This window comes from Bombus flavifrons, chromosome 10 (genome assembly GCF_040668555.2).
Source record: "Bombus flavifrons isolate JBK064 chromosome 10, iyBomFlav1_principal, whole genome shotgun sequence".
Lineage (NCBI taxonomy): Eukaryota > Metazoa > Arthropoda > Insecta > Hymenoptera > Apidae > Bombus > Bombus flavifrons.
This window is the reverse complement of record NC_138451.1, coordinates 12,682,118-12,705,374: the sequence shown is the minus strand read 5'-3', so window position 1 is coordinate 12,705,374 and position 23,257 is coordinate 12,682,118. Positions and strand designations below refer to the sequence as shown.

Sequence of the window (23,257 nt, the reverse complement as noted above, 5' to 3'; positions counted from 1 at the left end):
GTCAAGGTAATCACAAGTCTCGCTACTTTATTTTTTGTTAAAGGTGGAATGGCGCTGGTGATGCTGTTCGCGAGCCTGCTTCTCTTTGGCCGAGTTTCGCTTTAATCACGATCAGTAAGTTGGACGGGTCTTTGGCTCAATTTACAACGAACTATAACTTCGAAGACAGGAGCCATCCAAAATCCTCCATTATTCGTCGTACGAAGGAAAGTGGGTACACCGTTTGCATCAGTGAAATTGCCAAAGGGATACCAAAGTCGATCTGCCTCAAGATACATACGTACAGGACATTAACCACTCTTTTATTAAATCTACGTCGCCGCACTGATTCGCCACCGTTCATTCTCCATCGTTTTACTACGTGTAACTATCACGGAAAAGAGTATCGGCAATAAGAGGAGATCCGAACCTACCGAAGGAAGATTCGCGATGCGAAATAACTATGAAGTTTTAGAAGAGTGTACAATGGTGTGTTGATCAGAGATACCGCGGTTTTCGTCTTAATCCTCGAGTAAATTTCCAAGCTTGGACTGATCGGAAAATTGAGTTTTTTTTTCTTCGCGTGTTCTTAACCGAACGATTTCTCAATTTTCTAAATTTCGATCATCGTGGAATTAAAAGTTGACAAAGAATATTCGATATTGAATTTCAGTTAGATGGATTCTAGTCCTTAGAAAAGTCTAAATACGATTTATTTTTAACAAATCGATACGATGGATGGAAACATGGGAGATTCGCAAATAAAAATATTATCGCGCTTGATTAGTTGGAAATGCGAGTAACGAGTTACCCGGCCCATCGAGTTTTACGAGCAACGTAATTTTTTTTATTAAAAAATCAAATTTATCGCGTTATTTCGAATACAGATTTAAACGATGAAATATAATTCTTGAGAGATTCGCTGGATCTCTTGCAACGATCGGTTACTTTACATCTCTTAACAAATTTATAAAGCAAGAGGCTCGTGTATCGCTTAACAACATGCCGCGTGCACTTGCTAAAAACTTCATAACGTTTTATCTTTACAAACTCGAGAACGTTCCCTGTTAATATAGATACTTAACGAACGCGTACGAAGAGAGGATATTACGAGAGTTGTATAAGTAACGACACGAGTCTATAATTTGTTGTAGAATGACGTATCCAAAGTGCTGAATTGTTAATGTTTTTCTCCTCGTACGGAAACGAATTTATTAAATCGCTATGAACTATCTGCCCGAAGAATTTATTTGAAAGTCATACGTATAGTGAACAGAGAAACACGAAATATTCGCCTTCCTAAGTACACTACGAATGTATTTATTATTACATCCTCTATATGACTGTGATGTTTCCATTCCTTCTTAGTTCATTAGAAAAACGAATACAAGTCTGATATAACGCGAACAAATGATAGAGGGGTTCGTAACGTGAACAATAGTTGATCGAACGGTTACGAACCGCCGCTCAAATTAAGCGAAGAACAAACGGATTTACGATTTGCTATCAGAGCTTGGATATCTTCAAAGAATCAATTTAAACAAGCGGAGAAAGTACCGGCGCGATACGAATTTCACTGGCAAGCGAAATTAGCCGGTTTTAATAATGTATGCACGTGTTCGAGTATCGAAATGAGTAATCGTAAAGGACGACTATCAAATCGAGAAGTATAGTCAGACAGTAGAGGGAAGAGCAATACGTAACTTTAATAATCGATCGGGACAATTACGACTACGCTGGTTATTGCTGAAAAAGTTTGAAATAATTTTCTCAACACGGTTCGAATACTATAGGAAGGTGATTCTATCTATTATCAAGTACATATGTAAATTAGACTGATTTTGGCAAATTATTGAAACCAAAAGCTGAGTTGCTGAGAAGGAATATTTCGTTCTTAAAGAAGAATTATTTTATTATACGCTCTAGTTATATGAATATATGAATAACAACCTGTGTAATCTAACAGCAAGTGATATACAATTTTTAATATATTTTCTGATATATTTGCACGAATAATTCGGATATTTTTAAGAAACAAAGTAATCGAGTTTTGCTTGACCTATTGATTCTCAATTCTGTCCCTGATAAGCTACGTTCGAAACGACAATGAACGGCACTTAAACAATAGTTAGATTCTGTTTCGAACCGAAGCAAGAGCGAATAGTTCAGGAAATGTGCAAACAGTCGCGGTTTAATGAAAAGACAACAGAGTAAGAAGTTGCAGCTCGGAGGCTGTTAAGATAAAACACGATACATAAAACTTTCATGCTCAAACTTCATCCACTCCAGGTATAATCAATAAAGACAAATGTTTAACGACCAATGCGAGAAAGAGGGATGAAGGAGAGACAATGGAGAAATGCATCGGCACATCGCCATGCCGAGGCAGAAAGTCATTATCGTCGAAGTTAACGATAGTTTCGCCGTACTTCGCACAAAGGTCCGCCACTTTCCTGGAAAATTATTTCAAACTATAAACCGGCCAAACTGTAAACCGAAAATCAAGCTCGTTTCCTCGAGCTTCTCGCGTTAAGCATAGCCAGCAACAGAAGTGAAATGTGGTTTTATACAATCATTGTGACCGTCAATCTCGAAGATACGTCGATCAAATATAATATCGTGTAACGAACAACAAAAGCAAATAAACTATAAGGAGCGAACAAGGAGAATAGAAAGATCATCGTTGATGTTCAAAAATGTTAAAGCGCCAAGGATACATCGAAGGAAGATAAAATCGTTAAACTCTCGCGAGTTCAACATTGCGTCGATGTATCCAATGATACATAAGGATAGGTAGCAATACTGTCATTGTGTATGTTAGACTACTGTGGATATTTTTTAATAGGTTTATAATGCGTTGACTACTTCTCCCGAGTTTCTAGTTGATTTATAAAGAAAGAAAGAGGTAAAAGAGAGGAGTATGACTGTGTATTACGATTTGAACGTCTCTGTGCGCATGAGAAAGTAAAAAATGGACTGTACAATGTATATGAGCAGTTATCACTTACGTTTATTGTTATTTATATGTTGTCTATGAAGAGATGAATACGGCAGAAACACTATTAGGAAGTTGTACACCCGAATTGGCACTATGAAATGCTTCTATGTAACTACCACGTTGTAAATATTGTTATATTTAATCCGTTCGAGTTGCTGTCAACAACAGTATATTGTCAAGCTGTTTCATTCCGTACCGATAAAGCTCAGTACGTGGCGGAATTAAATGAGAACGATATATGTCGTAGCTTTGGTGGTTCGAACCTGAGGTCTACTAATTTTGCTGTTCCGTTTCATGCACTCAATCTCACGTCTACATTGATTTAGACAGCGATAAACAGGCGAATTCGTTCGTTTCGCGTTGCAGCTAAAGCCTTAATTAAAACGACACTTATCGATTCTATTAGGAGCTACGTATTAAACGCAGAGAATTTGATATACGTACGCGCTTCTAAACGTAGGCGAGATTATACTTTTGCGTCGTTCTATAAAGTTAATTTGCTACGATAAAAAGAAAAAGAAAAAAAGAAAATGCCTAGTTGAGTTTGCGAAGATTAGTGCACTTGTATGCAGTTAAAGGAGGATCTATGTGTACAAGAACGACTTAACTAGTTGAATAGTTATTAAAATTTCAATCTCTTGCGATTTACGACTCAACGAGCGCTCCGTAATTAGGCAGGAAGTTCAGGGGCGGCCTAGCAGCAAGTTCCTGAGTCCAAAGAAACAAAAGAGAAATAAAAAAATAAACTTTTATCCTTACACACCGCATATTACTGGGACCTGTAAGTTATCAAAGTTGCGCCTGGGGCGCTCCAAAACTTTGTCCTGCGGTTAAAACTGTTCAAAAGCATCGTAGTCATGCTCCGGACAAAGCGCGATCATTGATCGGAGCATCGACTATGGTATCCGCTAATGGCGGATGTATTTTCTTATTCTGTTTTGAGGCTCTTGCCGGAACATCTCACGCATAAGTTACTAAACTGTAATGCAATCATCGTTACTGTCCTAATAAACCTTAACATATGACTCTGTACGAGACGTCTAATAATTTTTCTTTGCGTCACAACGAGACGACTTTGTTAATTTCAGTTCTGTTTGGGAAACGTTCGGGTAGATGCATATAACAGTAACGTTCTAAATAAAATCGAATGTCTTCTGGTTTCATTCTAAAATGAATTATTACGACGATGTTAAATAATATTTTATATTTATGGCGTTAAAAGCAAGTCAAATATATACTGAAAATAAAAATACATGAAATATAGCTATATACGTAACTAGCTGTATTTATTTTCAAAAATCTGGTTTTTACAAATATATTCCTAAATGGAACTGACATTATTAAGAATTTCTTTGCATTTTTTTGTACGTTCAATTAGTGCATATCCTTATCTGTTTACTTTATTCTTTACATGTCAAAACTATCAATCTCAAGGATATGCTGCTCTGTTTTCATTTCAGATATCAGAAATTTCATAAAGACACGGAACAGTTATGTCAAACGTAATTAAAACTTAATTTTTATTGTCATTTGTTTAAACAATTAATTAGAATAAAAAGTTACTTTGGAGTGATATATATAGTGTCAATATAAAATAAAAACTCTTATTTTAAATTGCTTTCAAATGACCACAATCTTTCATTTTCTCCTATTCCAAGTAATCTTCGTTCAGTTTTAATTAACAAAATAATTCATACATATTCCGCAGAAAAAACTTTATTAAAAAGAGATATGAAAGTAATAACATAACCTGTAATATTAAGAATTTACTTTTTCGTGAAAACTATAAAAAGAATTTACCTAAAATTACAATTTAAAACACTTTGAAGTTTTCACAATGAAACGGTCTTTCTTGCAGGAACAATGTGGACTGAAATTAATAAAATGTTACAAAAATATATATACGTACTTTAATCCTTTGTCCGTACACGATTTTATTTTATTTTTCATTCTTGGCCTTTGGTATCACACGCAAATAGCACAGTGTCACAGGTGAAGAGACCTGAATCTTTACTTTCAACGCAGAAGATTTATGTCATTACACAATAAATTTGCGCAATAAATTCTTCAACATTATGTCATCCGCTTTATTAACCGCATTCACAACTGTGTATTGGTATTTGAAGAACGCGGATACGTATATCGCATTCGCCAAAGTTTGCGACGAAACGACCTTACTTATACTAGCCATGACGTTAGCTGTTTATATCGAAAACGCTAACCGACCAGAATATCGAATACACAGGAACTTCGCAGATGTTCGCCACGTAGAGAACTCCTTTGTAGATTTACCACGAAAACCTGTTCATCAATTTCACGTCCCACATTGCCTGTTCGCTTTACGGTGTTCTTTTTACACTGAAAACAAGCCACTATGGTCCTGGAGACGCTGGTTAAATTCCTCCATAACTTTGCAAGATCGTTAACCAAGGAAAGATCTCGCCACTTGAGCTTAAAGTGCTATGAAATGAGAATACTCTGTTCGCGTTGTATAAACGTCCGAGTGAAATTGTTTGAGATAATTATCTGTAGCAATTAGAACGCGGACAAACGGTGTGCAAGCTCTCGTACAACAGTAAAACGTCACTATTCTTTAACAAAATTATTTTTTCTAGTACGAAACGTGAGAATAGCCTACAAAGGACGCGCTGAAAACCTTCCGTTTTTCTAACGGCATTGGTCACTTGCCAGATGCACGTAGATGTAACTGGGATAAAACGCGTGCGGATGGGCTACACTAAAAAAAAAAAGTTTGTCGCCATTAAATCTCCTTAACATGTTATTTTTATTTTAGAGCGTGTCCCGTTTGCGTCAGAATAAAATGCGTTAGATTCAACGTACTTTTTTATGCAGCTAATGTCCGTGTCCGAGTATCGTTGGTTTATTTAAAGAAACGAGTCACGTTCTTTATTTCCGATTTCTGAAAACATTTTTGCGAAGGGACAACCAAGGATGTTCCCTTTTTTTATAAATATTATATTCGTGTGATAATACCTTAAAAACGATAAAATAGATCCTCTGATAAATAATGTGAAAACGGAATTTCTTCGATTAAATTATCAGTGTAAGTAATAAGCTTTATAGATACTATTACGATGCTTAATTGATCGAACAAACAATTTAAACACCAATGTTTACTTTTAAATCATTTGATAAATTTGTTATCGTGCGATGTTATCATAGATAAGATACCCTCGTTATTCCTCATACAGAAATAGACCATTTTCACCTAAACACGTAGCGGCACACCGCGGCGAGCGTATGTAGTTTGATATTCATTTTACGTATCACAGATGTTACCTGCATTTTAAAGTTCGTGGTGTCGCAGGTGGTATCATCCGTCGTTCACGAGAATCACGAAACAGACAAATAAATATAAAATTATCCATAATAAGTAACATCTAAAATCAAAACCCTCTTCTATCCTCCTATTAGAAAAAATACTCAAAACAAATGCCTAATTCTCAGCTCGACGAATTTTCTCAAAAATCGACCAGAGAAAATCTCGTTACAACTTAGTTGTAACTGTGACAAACACAGAAGACACTTGCAGTTCTCAAAAATTCCTTTCTTGCGCGTTCCAAATTGCGCTTCGAAAATTCTTAATCAATTCAATATATAAAAGAAATTAGGTCAATTGCCAGAGCGTCGCGACGCTTCTTGCGATATGCTATCAGGAAGCAAATACATGAGAGTCGCTGATCGGGAGAATTCGGGTGTACTCGTGACGTTTAATCGCCCCTCGCCACAGGCGAGGTACATCTGTGCTCTTACATCGATTCACTTACACTAAGTTGCTCGTACAGTACAGTTAGCGTCCGCGGAGCACACGGAAACGTGAAGAGGTTGGCAAGGAAGAGAGGTGTGCGATCGACGTGTAGAAAGACAGCAGATTGTATACCGTGAATCGCGCGCGTGTGCAGTGCGGTGTATCGCGTGAAGGAGCAGCCGTGCGTATGCGTAACCGGCTATATGGACGAACTTGAAGTCGAAAGGGAAGAAGCTGTGCGAGAGTAGACAGAGCGGCGGCGGTGGCGAGCGCGGGCAAGCGGGTCAGCATTGGTAAGCAAGCAAGTAAGAGCACGATTAGCCGAAAACGCGCAGTCGCGCGGTGATCCTGTCGGGTGGGAGGCGATCAGCTGTAAGCACGCGAGGAGCGAAATGTTCGTCCTGCAGAGGTCTATATTGTGAGTATCAAAAATTTTTGCAACAAACCGCGTACACGAAGCGACGGATCTCGATTAAACGCATAGCCCGACCTTACTACACCGGTACACCGTAAGGCACGCACGTGCGCGCCGATTCAGATCGCCGAGAGAGGCGGAAAAGACTAGCAAAATACGCGAGAAGGGCCGCCGTAACCTAGCTTCTGCCGCAATGCAGTGCTGAAAATAGGAACGCGCTGGGAATCCGACGATCGATACGGGGTTACCGTGTGTTCTGTGGGACAGTGCCAAACGAAATCGTATCGTGCTCACGTCCGGATAAACTCCCAAATTTTCCCATTTCGCACGCTCTTTGTTTCCTCTATACTTCATCCCGCAGCATCCAATTTCCGCCGGTATCGTACAACGCGTGCAAGGGCCGGTAATTTTATCCCCTCTATCATCGCATCCTGTTTGGTCATTCCTTCCTCTCGGAACATCGACTCGTGGACGTGCTGATTGATACTTGTCGAAAAATTTGAGAAAATAAGGGTTCGTTTCTGGTGAAATTTTCTGCTCGTGCCTTTAAATCTTATTTATGAATAAGTGATCATTTATTTGTACGAAATAGTTCATTCGCTCGATTCCCTTTGGCGCACCTATCGTTTTAACGAAGTTCTCCATCGATCGTAACACGTGCAGCAAGCTACGCTACCAGATACATATGTATATCTGGAATTCGTATTTCGCTCGTTGTATTCATCTTTTCCCAAACGAACATATATATACATTGCATTAATCTATTTTTATAACCGAACGATATTAGACGTTGTTAGAGGTGTTCTTGGAAATGTGTAATATCATGTCTTCGTGGAAAACAGCGTCGACAAATTTCGAGTTGAATGTCCTTGTATTTCGTTTGACCTCTCTTATTCTTCTTCCAGCCATATTTATTAATCTTCGCTATATTTTAGTAAATTGTTTTGAAAACGACACGAATTTATTATTATTCATTTATAGTAAATGTATACAGAAAAGAACTGCTTGGATTGTTTTCCATCTTTCTATTTTCGTTCTGTAAGACAATAACCAATACTGTTATTATGACATCTAGAACTTACACACATGTATACATGTTTACACGAGTTTAATGCATTCCTGATTGTGTATATTTGGTGATTACCAGTTTCGCAAACATGATATACGATTTGAGACTTCATGTTGCATATTAAATGAAATATATGCAATAAAATCGTATATTTAAAATATTTAACGTTATTGGACGAAGGGAGAAGTTAAAATATAAAACTATTATTATATCCTGATTTTTAGTATGGTACTGAAATTCTTAACAATGTTTTCTTTTTATATTTACAAGGTTATCTTAAATTTGTATTTTATTTCGTTAGATTAATGCTATTCTTCCATAAAAAAAATTCATCGTCAAGTAATACAAGGTCAATGGAGATAAAAAGGAGTTTAAATAGATGTTTAGTATAAACTTGGAAGGTAATCTATAAATACGAATTAACAGCTGTCTAAGTCCTCGTTTCTTATTTGAATATTAAATATTTGCGTTTTAGTGTTACTCGTTCATAGACAAATATTAATCGTTCGAAGAAAAATGAAATTATATATTAACGTAATCGAGACCGAAGAATTTTATTAAAAAGTTCTGCAATTTAATTAGAAACAATAAAAGTTAAATTCTTAGTTTCTACTCTTTTATTTGTCGACGTTATTTTTTAAATAAAAAAGATACTAATGGTTATCTACAAGCTTCCTCGCCATTTAATAATTATTTTATGTACCTCTGACTTCAAGTACCTCTGTTAATCCTTGTTATTACATGCGTTAACTTTTAAATATTAAAAGTTTCATATTTCAAATTTTTAATGTTTCTCTAACAGTGAACGAGGAAAAGTCATAAACCAATCATGCAGAAAAATGTTCTTGCTTCGATTACAAGCGATTGCTCATCAGATTAGTCTCTGGAAGTTACGGTATACTCATAGACCATGGCCATTACATACCAATAAAATTATATTGGTATTTTACATAATACTCTGAATCGACTAACTTACGTAAGACATGTAAACAATCGTTTTGTACGTGGGATGTAGTTCAGTTCTGAAAAATGTACAAAATTTACTTAAATGTCAAGTTCTTTCAAATTAGTAAAATATTTTAAGATAATATAACAATTAATGGCTACAAAACAGTAGATAACTTATCAATTTTTTCATAGTTATTTAAATTATTGGTTGTATACCTTATCGTATAACGTATATCTTAAATATGAATTATGTTATTTGTAGAAAAAAAAGAAAAATCAGCGTATCGACTTCAACGCTTTGTCCATCACGTGCTATTTTTTTTTTCTTTTTTTTTTTTTTTAAGATTTCTAAAAGTAGTCCATGAAAGAGATATACTATAAAGTAAATTTTAAATCGTAAATGTAAAATTGCTTGAATCTATCTTTGCAAATTCTAACACATCGTCCAACATTTGTGAAGATGATCCCGCGTTTATTGTTTAACTTTCAAATTGTAAACTGCGTATGCAGGTATTTCGCAAAGCTAGCGAACACATTGTAATTTTACGTATGCAAATATTTATTGTTCCTGGCTTTATAACAAATAGTCTTTACAAACACACGTGCTTCCAGAAAATGACGTCAACGCTATGTCATGTAGCTGCACCCAGCTAATACCGAGGAAACCGTAATGACCAAGCTACCATATGATAGAGCTGATATAGGTCAAAGCTGATCATACAAATGAGTTGCGTACAGAAGGAAGTTCCGATTCAATCGAAAAGAGAGTTTGATACGCAAAATTTTTCATCCTGAAGCATCTTCTAATATTATCCCATGAACGCTCGTTCCTACGTTTTACAACGAATAAATATTACCCTTCTGAACGTGTAAATTATTGGAACTCAGAGTACGATTTTCAATAACGATCCGATAATATTATCTTAATAGCGATAAAATATAACAATGATTTCTCTGAAACGACTGATAATCGTTATGAAATAGATGTTCGTCCAGGACATAAACGTTTCCACCAACATATTTTTCAGTGTTATTTGTTTAAATTTGGCAGCCTGCCATTGAAATAATTATAGATCGGCCCGTTCTCTTTACAGAAATGCAATAATGTTTTTGCTACCTAGTTACATATACTTGAAAGTATCTATGTTATATTATTACACGCCTACTACGAAATTTGGTCGTATGAAATGTAGCGCTGCTAGAAACAGGCATCTTCATCCTACCTCGACCCGTGAAGTATGTATAATCAATTGCAGTCACGTGCCTTAATTCCATAGTTTAGTTATAACCAGATCAAACCGATAAGGTTTTATTGTGCAATGTCCAGTTATTATCTATGACTCAGAAATCTTGTCGAATTCAAACGAACAGCTAAATGCACTTGATCGTCACCTTTGGGAATCATTGTTCGTATTAAGCGACCATGAAATTTACCAAATAGTGAGGAAATCGCTCGACCTTAAAAATCACAAATTATATCTTCAACGTACGAACATAATTTACATTTAAACACCGTTATTGCACATTGTTTATTTGAATTTTGTATAGCATTTAAAACTAACAAAGCAAATTCCGATTTTTCGTTTAAGAAAATGTTTTTTCCCAACTTTTGTAATGTTGCAATTTTTATTCGCGCAACTCTTTGTTAGCTTAGTTTGAAAGACCATGGCCAATGACGAATGTGCGAACGTGTCAAATTACCACTTATGCAGAATTTATTCTAAGTCTAATGAATATACGATTAAATGACAGGGTATCGTGTTATCCACATTCCGCTCGGTTTCTCTGGTTACAATGCTTTCAACGCGTCCTTAATCGATACGAACTCTCCACTTTGACATTTTCGATCTCTGCCGATAGTTTGATTTACTATAAATCAATTCTATGCGCTTGCGGCTCTTTCGTGCGATTACGTAAAAGAAGAATACGAATATAATCGTAGTTATATCTGTCAATCGTAAAATCGATATCTGTACTATCCGTGACATTAAGCTTCCGACGCAGCAGTTCTAAGCTGACTGAAAATGCCGAGATCTTTGTGCGCAAGATGCAAAATATCACGACATAAGCATAAAACATATGGAAAGGTTGAAATTAAATTTCATTTTAATTAATTTTTTGCTAAAAAGACGAACACGTACTGAACAGGAAAATTGTGTATTTTTAATAAAACACTCATCGTATATTTATTTTCTCTGGCTGTATCATAGAAAAATTGGTATTGATAATTTACAAATTGTAAAATTTCACTAATAATACTAGTTTAATGGCACAAAAACCGTGTCTGTTATCGTGATTTGTCAGTTAATTTTTTTCCATTTGTTTCAAACGTTTTCCTTTAAAATCGTTCGAGACTTTATCGGTTTCCTCGACAAGTTGCTTTTGCAACAAATGTTTGTCGTTAAAAAGAAAAAGCCGTCGATCATGATAGAATTGAACAGAAATTTTCTGACTGACGTTAATCGGTTTTTAGAAAAGCTAAGTAGTTTTAACTCGTTCTCACGCATCGAACGTTACGTACATGATTCATTCATTCGGTTGAACGTACTAATTGGCAAGCATTTGTGTTGAGGATTCATAAACCAACGGATGTTTTAATTTTAAATACAATTTTACTAATAGCTAGGGAACGAACAATATACGATGTTTATAACATGGATTTATGAACGAAACAGGAAATGTTTTCAATTAAACGCAGAGGAATATTAAGCTTCTATTTCTAGCAAATTTTATTTGTTCTAGCACCTAAATTACGTTGCGAGAAATGAGGAACATCAACTTTTACACTATTTTGACGCTTGTTATCGTTTCAGAGATAAGAAAACTCTTAAAAGAGTTTTATCTTTTAATCCCTCTTATAAATTATCCTTCTTTGACAAAACATTGCATATATTTCGTACAAACACCAACCAACGTAATAACTAATTATTATTAAATTGATAGAATATAGAGATTCTATAGTCAAGAATAAAAAAAAAAATGTGCTTTATTTTTGGGAAGATTAATTTAAAAACGTGTATACACGCGTGTTTAACTAATTCTCATCTGGCAAGGAATAGACAATTGGTAGAAGAAGATTACCCTAACTTTATTCTGAAATAAGTCGAAGATATCAAATTTTCTGTGTGAAGTCACGAGCTCGAAGTTTCCAAGAAAATCGAACTTGAACATTTACAACATCGTATGCAATTATAAAAATAATTTAGACGAAAAAAAAACAGATGAAATGACTATTTCTTTACGATGATTACTAGATCGCCCAGCAGCAGAAATTGTGCAGGATCATGGGCGCGAATGCTGCCACCTACGCATCCTGCTGCAAAAGATATTCAAAGGATATACAGAGAAATCCACGAAGTGTCTGGAGATGTCGTACCTATCAATATGGTGAAAGGTATTGGCCATTTGAGGGACCCTCGACTTAATAAGGTATTTAAAATTCATCTCTATTAGCTACCATGTCTTATAAAATATCTTTATATTATTTCTTTCATAAATTTTAATTCTTTGTTTAAAATTGTAATTTAAATCTAACGAACAGAGGGCAGTCTCCAGAAAAACCGAAGAAAGAAATAATCTTTTTTTATCATCAATCAAATGATAAAGTTCCCTCATTGTGAAAACAGATATTTATCACAGAAGTGTACCTCTTCTTGAGATATTCAAAGATCTGATATTCTTATTCAGGGACTGGCATTTACTTTGCAAGAAAGAATATCCTTAGGTATACACGGCTTGCAACCACCAAGATTCAAAACTCAGGAAGAACAATTGGCTCTGTGCAAAGCCTCAGTCATGAAGTATACTGAGGATTTAAATCGGTATCTTTATCTCGTGGAATTACAGGTAAAATAAGAAATAATTTCCAATTCTAAGAACATAATAAAATAAAATTCAAGGTAATTATCGATATCTCACTCACCTCACCGATTTCGATAACTTTTGGATACATTGAAGAAATCAACACTTTCTCCATTTTTTCCCTATACATGTAACTCCCAATTGGCCTTAATTTCCAAAATATTATTAAAAGACTGTCGATATCTATGTTTTAACTGTGCGTTGGTTAACTATGCATCAGCTTGATAGGCGGCATCCTCAAGGCGACCGGATAAAATGAACAAAACCTATTTCTTATTTCTTGATTACAGTTTATATAGATTTGGGTTAGGCCACGAGGCAGCTGGCTACCAATACCGATTGACATGCTGTCACGAACGTACAGTTACAAACAAAGTTCACTGTAGTGATATCGACAGCTTTTGGCTAAGGCTATAAGGCCGAGCAATGGTTACATGTATAAGAAAAAGTTGTCTAGTATTATAGCTCTAACAACATATGCAAAAATCTTCGAAGTCGCTGAAATGGATAAGATATCGATAATTGCCAAATTCGAAGTGATGATTCACGAATCGGTTAATTCGTAGGAAAGAAACGAGAGATTGTTTTTTCGTCTATTAAGTGAAAACATCGAGCAGATGATGCCAATCGTATATACTCCTACCGTCGGATTAGCCTGCCAGAAGTTCGGCGTCATCTACCGTAGACCTCGTGGATTATTTATCACAATATATGATAAAGGTCACATTTACGAGATCTTAAACAACTGGTTCGTATTTCATAAAAGTGCAAATTAGCGCTTTAAGTCCTGAATTATATTACCGTTGTTTTTATATTAAATATACATATTTATGTTTCATGTATTCCTATCTTTGAAATTTATATTTCGAAGATATGGATAAGTGTGTACCTTCTTTTGGGAGCTAATGGAATAAATTATTGAATAGATTAGCACTCAAAACCTTGTAATGTGTTTCTATGATTTACAAAGCATGTAAAATTAGATTAAAAACTTTCATATCTGCACTGAATTTTTTAAACCATAAATCAACTTTATAAAATAACATATTTTAAATTATATTTCCTCTTCTTGTAAAATATAGATTGATTTACAGTAATTTACATTAGTTTACACAAATATAATTTATCACGTAACATTATATTTAGGCCTGAGCAAGCGGTTCGTGCAATTTGCGTAACAGATGGAGAGAGAATTCTCGGTCTCGGTGATCTCGGTGCTTGTGGGATGGGAATTCCGGTAGGAAAATTAGCTCTTTACACTGCCCTGGCTGGCATAAAACCACACCAATGCCTACCAATTACTATCGACGTCGGCACAAATAACGAACAGCTGAGAGACGATCCTCATTATATTGGTCTTAACAAACCCAGAAGTCAAGGCGCTGAATATGATGAATTGATTGATGAATTTATGGCTGCTTGCGTGAAAAAATATGGCCAAAATGTTCTCATTCAAGTACGCTCACAAACGATACCGTTTCTTTTCCTTCAATTTAGTTACATGTAATAAATATTTCATACTAGTGTACTGTTACAGTTCGAGGACTTCGGAAATCACAATGCCTTTCGTTTCCTAGATAAATATCGTGACAAGTATTGTACGTTTAACGATGATATACAAGGTACTGCCGCAGTTGCGGTTGCTGGGATTTTAGCATCGAAAAGAATAACCAAGAAATCTATGTCCCAAAATAAATTCGTATTTTTGGGTGCTGGTGAGGTATGCAATAGTTTATATATCATAAAAACAGATCACTATTTTTACAGTCAAGTCCTATTTTAATCTCTTTTAATTAATATAGGCAGCTATTGGAATAGCTGATCTTTGTGTTAAAGCGATGGAAGCAGATGGTTGTACCGAACAGGAAGCTCGTAATAATATTTGGATGATGGATATTGATGGATTGCTCGTTAAAAATCGACCAGAAGGTAACCTGGAAGGTCATAAGATCTGGTATGCGAAAGATTACAAAGTGATGAAATCACTATTGGAAGTTGTAAAAGAAGTGAAACCAACTGTTCTAATTGGTGCGTAATCCTTAATTTATCGACATGCTTTCATCTCTATCTAAAGTAAGAATGTTGGTACAGGTGCTTCAGCAGCAGCAGGAGCATTCACTCCTGAAGTCTTGAAAGAAATGGCCAAAAACAACGAAAGACCTCTGATCTTTGCATTGAGTAATCCAACTATCAAAGCAGAGTGCACAGCTCAACAAGCTTACGATCATACAAATGTATGAAAATTATTTGCATTAATGAAACTTTATTCGAAGCGTGCAGAAAAATACGATATCTTTTTGTATCTCAGGGAAAATGCATTTTCTCGTCGGGTTCTCCGTTTGGCGAAGTGCACTATAACGGAAAAGTATATAAACCTGGACAAGGAAACAACGCGTACATTTTTCCTGGAATCGCATTGGGCGTCATCGCGACTGGATGTCATCACATTACAGAAGATTTATTCCTAATCTCGGCTCAAGCTGTTGCTGATCACGTGAAAGACGAAGATCTCGAAGTGGGCAGTCTCTACCCACCGTTAAGCACTATTCGTGAATGTTCAATTGATATCGCCGTACGAATTGCTAACTATGCTTACGCTAGAAGTAAGTTCTTTGACTACGTATATTTAAGTTTAATTTTTCAAATCAATAACAATATACAAGGTGTCCGAACAAAGATTATAGAACATTGAAGGTGCTTCTGGAAGCCACAATAAGTTAAAAATGAAGAATGTAAGAATTACGTTCGAGACTTTGATTGTTACATTTATTCGCTAGTTGAGTTTTAAATATCATTAATTAATAAAAGTCTCGATTTTTTGTTTTCTTAATTACCGTTGTATTTTGGCTTGTATAAGTGGCTCCTAAATCTTCTAGCATCTTTATCTGAGCACACTCTGATAATGTGATATATAATAATGATATTAAACTTTTAAATGTGGTTTTGAACAATATATCTCAAATTTTATCTCATTTATCAGCTGGATTGGCAAGTGAGTATCCAGAACCAAAAGACAAACGCGAATTTATTGTAAGTAAGATGTACGATGCTAACTATGACAGTCCACTGCCAAATCTTTACGACTGGCCAGGAGATTATGCCAAACCACGTGTTTTACCAGATAAGTAAGTATGATATGAAATTAACAATTCCATCTAGCATTTCTCATTTTATTGTAAGAACACTTTTGTTTAAAAAAGGAAGCGTTTTAGAAATAATGTAGGGATGCGTAGACTAATAGGAATTAATGGTATTAGAATTTGTTTAGAAAGGCAATAGTGCATACAAGAAATAGTAAGTTTAAAGATATGATAGTAGGCAAATTAACATCAACTCAGTGAATACATTAACATGCATGTCGCTTTTTAATCTCTCTTGCAGAGGTGCTTAAAATGTAGCATTGCTTTATTTCTCTTAGTTTTTTTTAATGCTTTTCTTTCAAAAATTTAATATCACTTAGAAACTGAAACTTTTTTCGTTGTTGCAATTAACTACAAATATAGTTAATCATAAATGTTCAGTATTTAGCTAGCGCATATTCATTATCTTCTGCGAAGAAAAGGCTATAGAATATTATCTGTTAATTTCTAATTTCTAAACACTAAAAAAAGTCGAAAGGAATATTTTTTCTCTGCACAGCTATCTTTCATATTAAACGCTTGTTGTATGAATCATAGTTCGACTATTTCTTTAGCAGTTTACGTTATCGTATGTTCGTTGCTCATCAGTGACTGACTTCGGTGCAGGCCGCTGAAGCTTAATTAATCTTTTTCAGAGACACTGTAGAAATCCGCCACGATTTAAAACATCTGTAGCGGATTTCACCGGCCGGAATATTCAGAAGCTATCATTATTACCATTATCAATAAAAATATCGCTGTATCCTGTATCGAAACTATAAGACAGGTCGTGACACAAGTACAGGCAACAGTGCGGTTGTAAAACAATTTTAACTGTAAGGACTGTTACTCTGTCAGTGACTAATGCCAGTGCTTTTACCATATAACTTGCACGAGGTGTTAAGCACGAGAAACAGTTATATAGTGCTATTAATACAGCATCGAATGTCTCAGTAAGCTAACATTGCAGTATTTTAACGTTCTCCTTCATCCCATATGCAATATTAGGATTGCTAGTTTATCGTTCAAAACCGTACTAGGTATTAACCAGTGAAAGTATTTAAAGAAAGTTTATAACGTTGTTATTCACCTCTATGCCCTACATTTATGTTGCATAAAAGAAAGACACAAAAACCGATATGACACATAGAGGTACGCCTGCATAGTACGTGTATGATTTTATATTATACATATACATACCTAAGTATACATATACAAACATAACGTAATAAAATTAAGTATATATTTGTACAGTGAAATTTTTCAATCGTAAAATTGATAACAAATAAAATGAAAAATTTCACGAATACATACGACTGTTTCTAAGTATGACTAGAAATTTCATTTTTTCTTTTTTTCATTTATTTCGAGTATTTCGAGGGATTCTCTCTGAAAGATGTTATTTTATAAATAACATTTTTTTCGATATAGGAACGAATTTTCGTAAAAAATCAAATACATATTGTACTGTATGTTTAAGGTTACCCGATTTTTCCTTTTCGGACGATGCCAATATGTCCCAATCTCCTCTCACCCTGAAGAGTCAATCAACTTCCCCAAAAGAAATCCCAATCAAATTGAACAAATGTACGGTCCAAAGATGATTGGTGCACTTGAAGCACACTTTAGTGCTGTCACATTTTTATTTTGCCATATTTTATATATACTTTTAATAAATAAACATCATTTTATAAATAAGAAAGGGAAAAGATAGTAGTGAGATTATGCAAAACAACTGTCATTTGTGACTTTTAATACAACACGTTTGATCGTTGCTTTTGCAATTAGTATCCGTTTCAAATTATAGACAAATTTATCTTAGGTTTGCTCAAATATATTCGCGCGTAAGCGAATAACATTTTACGGGTAAAATAATGTAATGTTTAAAGCTACCGATAGCACATACCGACATAATCGAAAACTGGTTTCGAGTTTGCTATTTGAATGTCTGTGTGTCACATGTAAAAAGTATTTTGCAAACGGTAATGAGATCATTAGATATGTATTTCATATCCTAAAATATACATGCAGTTACATATTTGTTCCTGAAATATTTTCGGTGTTTATACTTTTCGGGCAATTGTTGTATAAAGCAATTCTATACAAATCAAATAGTACGACTTATTTTTCTCTACGTATCAAAGAGTGTCTATTTTCACGAAGACGTATTAAAAACGCGCTATATATAGATGTCAATATTTTATTCTAGATTTATAACGATATATTTTGTCGAGTTTCGCATGCTCTGTCCAATATAAAATTCCGAGAAACCGCACGAAACGTATACTATACATGCATAAAATGTGTTTGTATGTGTCATATAACATGTAATTGATCGTTAGTTAGACAAAATGCCGGTTATTGAGCCCGGATACAATGCGTGAGAATGTTTGCTACTACGAATTTCGTTGTTTACTTTTACACTTTAAAATGTCACAGTGAGTTTAGCCAAGTGACGAAATCTCGGTGTCGAGTGATAGTACATTAGAGCAGCGATTGGAAGAGATATATTCATGTCCCAATCTGATTTCTTATGTATGTAGCTGAATACAGTCGCAAATCGTCACTTAGTTAAGCGTAACACGTTAATAAAGTATTATTACACCATTACTAACCGTGTTCTTCTCCCAACAGATTATGACGTGTTGGCGAGTTAAAAGACAAGACGACTGCTCTGACGTATATACAGTCGTTTTAAGTTAATTCGAGTCAAATTTCAAACAAAATGACTCAAAAGATGGCTACACTCCCATAATCCTTTAAACAAAAGTTTTATTCTGATACATCAGGAAATTCAGTTCTTAAACCAATTTCTTTAAGTGCTGATACTCCGTACTTATTTATTATTAATTTAAAGCCACAATTATATTTTATATATGTACGTAGGCTGTTCACTAATTTCAGATCCGTATCTCTATTTATTTTATTTATTTATAACTTTTATTTTTATTTGTATTTAAATTGAACGACTAATGTATGTAAATCAAAAAGTATTATTATATTGTGATACTTTCTTTTGAACACTTAAAGAAGAAATTAGTGAATAGTTATTGCTTGTAGGAATTACGTCAATATATTGCTGATATATTATCTATCATTTGAATTTCTATTAATATATGTGAACAAATTTTTTTTCAAAAACTGCAATCTAACTAATCGTGTGAAATTTAGTATGATATATTATATTTTAAAAAAGGCGATATTTATAATCATCAAAAGAGTAAAAATTTTTAAACACGAAGATATGTTCTGTTCTGTTAGGTATACTACGTAAGGCCACATATGTATGTATGTAAATTGTCACTTCGTTTGTTCGATTTTATCATAGTTTTATATTGCATTAACAAACACTGTCATCAAGAAAAAAAGATAGAAAGGCAACATTGTAAAAACCGTGTTTTTTGTACTGTATTGTAATTGTCACTTTTAAGTTAAGTAAATATACAAAAGTAAAAATTCTGTCACAAGATTCCTATATGTTCCGTGAAATAGAAACTTTGATGAACAACATGGATTTGATTATTACTATCACGTGACAAATATAACAAAACACCTCTCTTCTAAATTATTCTGAATTATATCAGATTATACTATTACAAAGGTGAAAAATGGCTAAAAAAAATGAATACGGGTCAGATTGGATATTTTCACATTATTTCCTATGATTATTTCTAGTAGACCTAATACAATCACGAAGACAAACACGCTTATTGGTCGAAAATGTCATATATCAAGATCATATAGCAACACGTGACAGCGAACAATAAAGACCAGTATGTACTTCCCTTGCCCCTGTGCCGCCCCGCTAGCCATTTCTCATCTCTGTATTAATGTATGTATATTCCCTAGAACGAGAGGAATTCAAGTTATTCAAATGCAACTATGTGCTCATTAGAATTTGTTACTGAATGTATACATTAAACACTAAAGCTATGAATAAATGTTAAATTATGGTCGTTAATGTGTATTTATTTCATTATATTCTTGCTCCGATATTCGAATGAAGATACTTTCGGACATTTATAAGTGTAAGAAAAATGATTATTTTGGATTCATTAAACAAAGTTTTATGAAAAAGATTCAGTTATATACATAATTATAAAAATTATTTTCCTTATTAAATATATCTATTCCCTTTCATACATATATGTATAAAATTTCAGCCATTATACAAAATGCAAATGGCAGCTATAAATTTTAATGAATTCATTTTACATTGGTAGATTTGCTTCGAACATGTCAATCTGTCATCTAAACTCTAGTACTTGAACAATACTTTTAAGTACTAAATTTGTATTTAAACACTCAACGAATAGGAATTATTTTATAAATAATAGTGGAGAACTATAGCATATTTATTTAGGCACTATCGTCAGAAACGTTCGGCTCATAATCAGGATCGTCATCATCATCATCTTCTAGTTCCAAATCATCAAGATTTTGAAATAGACTTTCGTCTACTTTAACAGAATCTAAGAATTTAAAAAAGCAATATTATATTCCTTATAAATATTTTGCATAGCTCAACTTAAATTAAATGAATTAAACATTTTAAAACAATACCATCATCCAAAAACTTCAGATCAGACTGATCCAATGTTTTATCAGTCATAAATAATTCTCTACCAGTTAATTTTTTCCCTTCTCTCTCAGCCATTTCTCTTCTTTTTGTGTATCCCATTTCTTCATCAAACTTTTCTTTCCAACTTAAAAATGTTTCAACCGTAACTCGTGTTCCCTCAAACTTTTTCTATGACAATGTAGGAGCTTTTTATATTACAAGATCAATGAAATTAATCTTATTTTAATATCTTTACAATGTTAGATATATCTTACTCTTTCTGCTTCTTCCTCTTCCCTGAGTTTTTGTGCTGCACTCTCTTCTCTTTTCAATTTAATTTTATCCCACTGTACATTAAGCCACTCCTGAGCAGCACTAACTAAAGTAAATACCATGACCATTCCAAGGTTTTCATTCATTTGTTCCATCAGATGTTCCTTTAATTTCTCAGCATTTCCTTCTTCAAAGTTTTCATGTTCCTCTATCGATATAAGAAGTGACTCATCTGGATATTTTTCAGTATATGTAAATTCCAATGAACAGCTGAGACCATTCCCAGTACCTGGTTCATACTCTTCAGTTTTAATAGGTATGGAAAATGTATAAAATGGTTCTACAGCTAAAACTGAATAAATGTTCCATTTATAAAAATCTCAAAATTGGAACTGCAGAACATTATTTAACATAAATCTATTGTTTCAATAAATTAACTAAGAAACGAACAAACAATAATTATAAGTAATTCATTATAAAGTAATATATTTTACAATATATAAACAAATTTGTAGGTTATTGGACATTCCATGCATACTTTCCAATTCTCCACAATAAATTGACTCCAAAGCTTCGATCTCATTGTGTTGCTCATCTTTATAATCCATAATGATTAAAATAAAATGAATTGTTAAAAATGCTTTATGTTGCGTATTTAATTAATTCCTTGTAATAAGTTACAGGAAAACATGATAAAATCGTAACAAGTTGTGAACCGGTGGACGGCGCCGTAGCACTATACGACAAACAATACCATTGGCTAGGTAGATACCTACAGAATAGACATCACAATATGAAATTTTGTATCTCACTTTCTGAAATACCGATCTGTTACGGCGAACGTACGAATTACATACAAAATTCAATTTTTGAAAGCGATAAAGACAATAGCTATGAAAAGATCTTAATCTGTTAAACGTATAAATGCAAGAGAGATACCTAATACACTTTTTATTCTATTTTCTATTCCATTCAATAAAATAGAAGGCGATAAATTCTAATGTTGATTTCTATGAATTTACAGCAATTTATAATCAAAGCTAAGAACAATCGCGATATCTCATAAACCGTAACAGTGAAGCAAACACAATCAATAATTCAAACCGAAATAAATATCTGTGCCCAGCTTTAAACGAAAACGATAGCCAGCTTTAAACGTAATTAGTTTCTCAGAATATTAATATAAATCCACGATTTGCCCAATATAGTGATGAACTCTAATAATCAATATCATTTCATTAATATAAAAAATCGTGAAGTGCAAGAAGACCTATCCTCGACTAATAAATAAGACACATAAAAAGTATGTTACTATTCATGGGTATAATAAATATCCGAGGTTAGTACGTTCGTAAAAAATTCTAAATAATACAACTAGTCATTCGTGTCGATTCGGACCTTTTGTACTACGACATGATTGGATAACCAGAGGAACGGTAAAGTATGCGACTCACAATTAGATGTGAATTCGTTGACATCGATGCTGCAGTAATTCAGAGGAGGTCATCACCAAGGTAGTCATCAAGAAGATATTATCGAATCCCATGCAGCAATGTAACAAATTAGAAGTTGTATTAACGTCTATGTATATGTCTCTATTCTTTCAAAGTCGTTTCTGTAGTGATGATTTGCACAAAAAAAAAAATCAAAATTTTAGAATTAACGTATAGAACTGAACCGATCGTACCAAAATGAAGCAATAATCAGACTTAACATTTTTATTGGTAACATTAAATATCATATTTAATCTTAATCGTATCATTTTTAATCTTTCTATCTATTAAATCAACTTTATTTAATCAAATAAAATTATCACTGTATATATACGTATATACACTAAATTTCTAAGCGTAGATATTCTATCTTTTAAATCCATAAATTGTTTTCATGAGAACTATATTATTGTGAGTGTTATTTTCTAGTATTAGTAAACTAAGTAAACATTAAGCGTTTATTTTCTACATACATCTTATTTCTTATTTTTTTATTTGAAACATAATACACTCGCTATTGAAAACATATCTTTTCTGGGAATTTGACGACTCTTATTCGTGCACGCTTGACTTACCTGCGAGTCTTCCTCTCCCCACTCCTCGTCAACCGAAATTCGCCGGTTAACCCGCCGCGCGGGGTCTAGTTTAGTGTCGAATATCAGAACGATTAGGTGTGTTTTCGTGTCACTCTGTAACAGATACATATTTCTCTTCCATTACGTGGCATTTTCGTAGTCATTTCTTCATCGCTTAAAACTACCCTATTGTTAAC

General features: G+C 33.9%; 3 protein-coding genes and 1 long non-coding RNA gene across 11 annotated transcripts in view; 2 read left to right on the top strand and 2 right to left on the bottom strand.

The window, feature by feature from the left end:
* Sol1 (CUB domain-containing protein Sol1) overlaps positions 1-4,009 on the top strand; it is a 549,725-nt gene extending 545,716 nt beyond the window's left edge. For all 4 annotated transcript variants that reach the window (XM_069121832.1, XM_069121834.1, XM_069121833.1 and 1 more), the window contains one exon: positions 44-4,009. In XM_069121832.1, the coding sequence (XP_068977933.1) occupies positions 44-105 (62 nt within the window). In that variant the 3' untranslated portion in view covers positions 106-4,009. The remainder of the gene's footprint in view (positions 1-43) is intronic.
* The window catches only part of LOC138184145 (uncharacterized), a 118,057-nt gene extending 111,632 nt beyond the window's left edge, over positions 1-6,425 (bottom strand). For all 3 annotated transcript variants that reach the window (XR_011174259.1, XR_011174260.1, XR_011174258.1), the window contains exon 1: positions 4,887-6,425. This is a non-coding gene — a long non-coding RNA (uncharacterized LOC138184145). The remainder of the gene's footprint in view (positions 1-4,886) is intronic.
* Positions 6,426-6,795: 370 nt separating this feature from the next.
* LOC138184137 (NADP-dependent malic enzyme) lies at positions 6,796-18,884 on the top strand. 3 transcript variants are annotated; one of them, XR_011174254.1, is made up of 12 exons: positions 6,797-7,164; positions 12,433-12,607; positions 12,866-13,024; positions 13,606-13,787; positions 14,186-14,495; positions 14,577-14,759; positions 14,842-15,067; positions 15,131-15,273; positions 15,348-15,642; positions 16,020-16,164; positions 16,815-17,111; positions 18,793-18,884. XR_011174254.1 is itself a non-coding variant. In XM_069121837.1 (11 exons), exons 1-11 carry the CDS (start codon positions 7,139-7,141, stop codon positions 18,797-18,799), a joined length of 1,851 nt encoding a protein of 616 aa, XP_068977938.1. In that variant the 5' UTR covers positions 6,796-7,138; the 3' UTR covers positions 18,800-18,884. The 3 variants fall into 3 exon arrangements, 2 of the variants coding, with proteins under 2 accessions (XP_068977938.1, XP_068977937.1); XM_069121837.1 differs by lacking the exon at positions 16,815-17,111 and having other exon boundaries at positions 6,796-7,164; XM_069121836.1 differs by having other exon boundaries at positions 16,815-18,884.
* A 419-nt stretch (positions 18,885-19,303) lies between these two features.
* On the bottom strand, positions 19,304-21,747 carry LOC138184140 (RWD domain-containing protein 1). Its single transcript, XM_069121842.1, has 4 exons — positions 21,531-21,747; positions 20,995-21,344; positions 20,722-20,908; positions 19,304-20,630 (listed from the first exon to the last, which is right to left on the bottom strand). Exons 1-4 carry the CDS (start codon positions 21,598-21,600, stop codon positions 20,518-20,520), a joined length of 720 nt encoding a protein of 239 aa, XP_068977943.1. The 5' UTR covers positions 21,601-21,747; the 3' UTR covers positions 19,304-20,517.
* Positions 21,748-23,257: the final 1,510 nt, after the last annotated feature.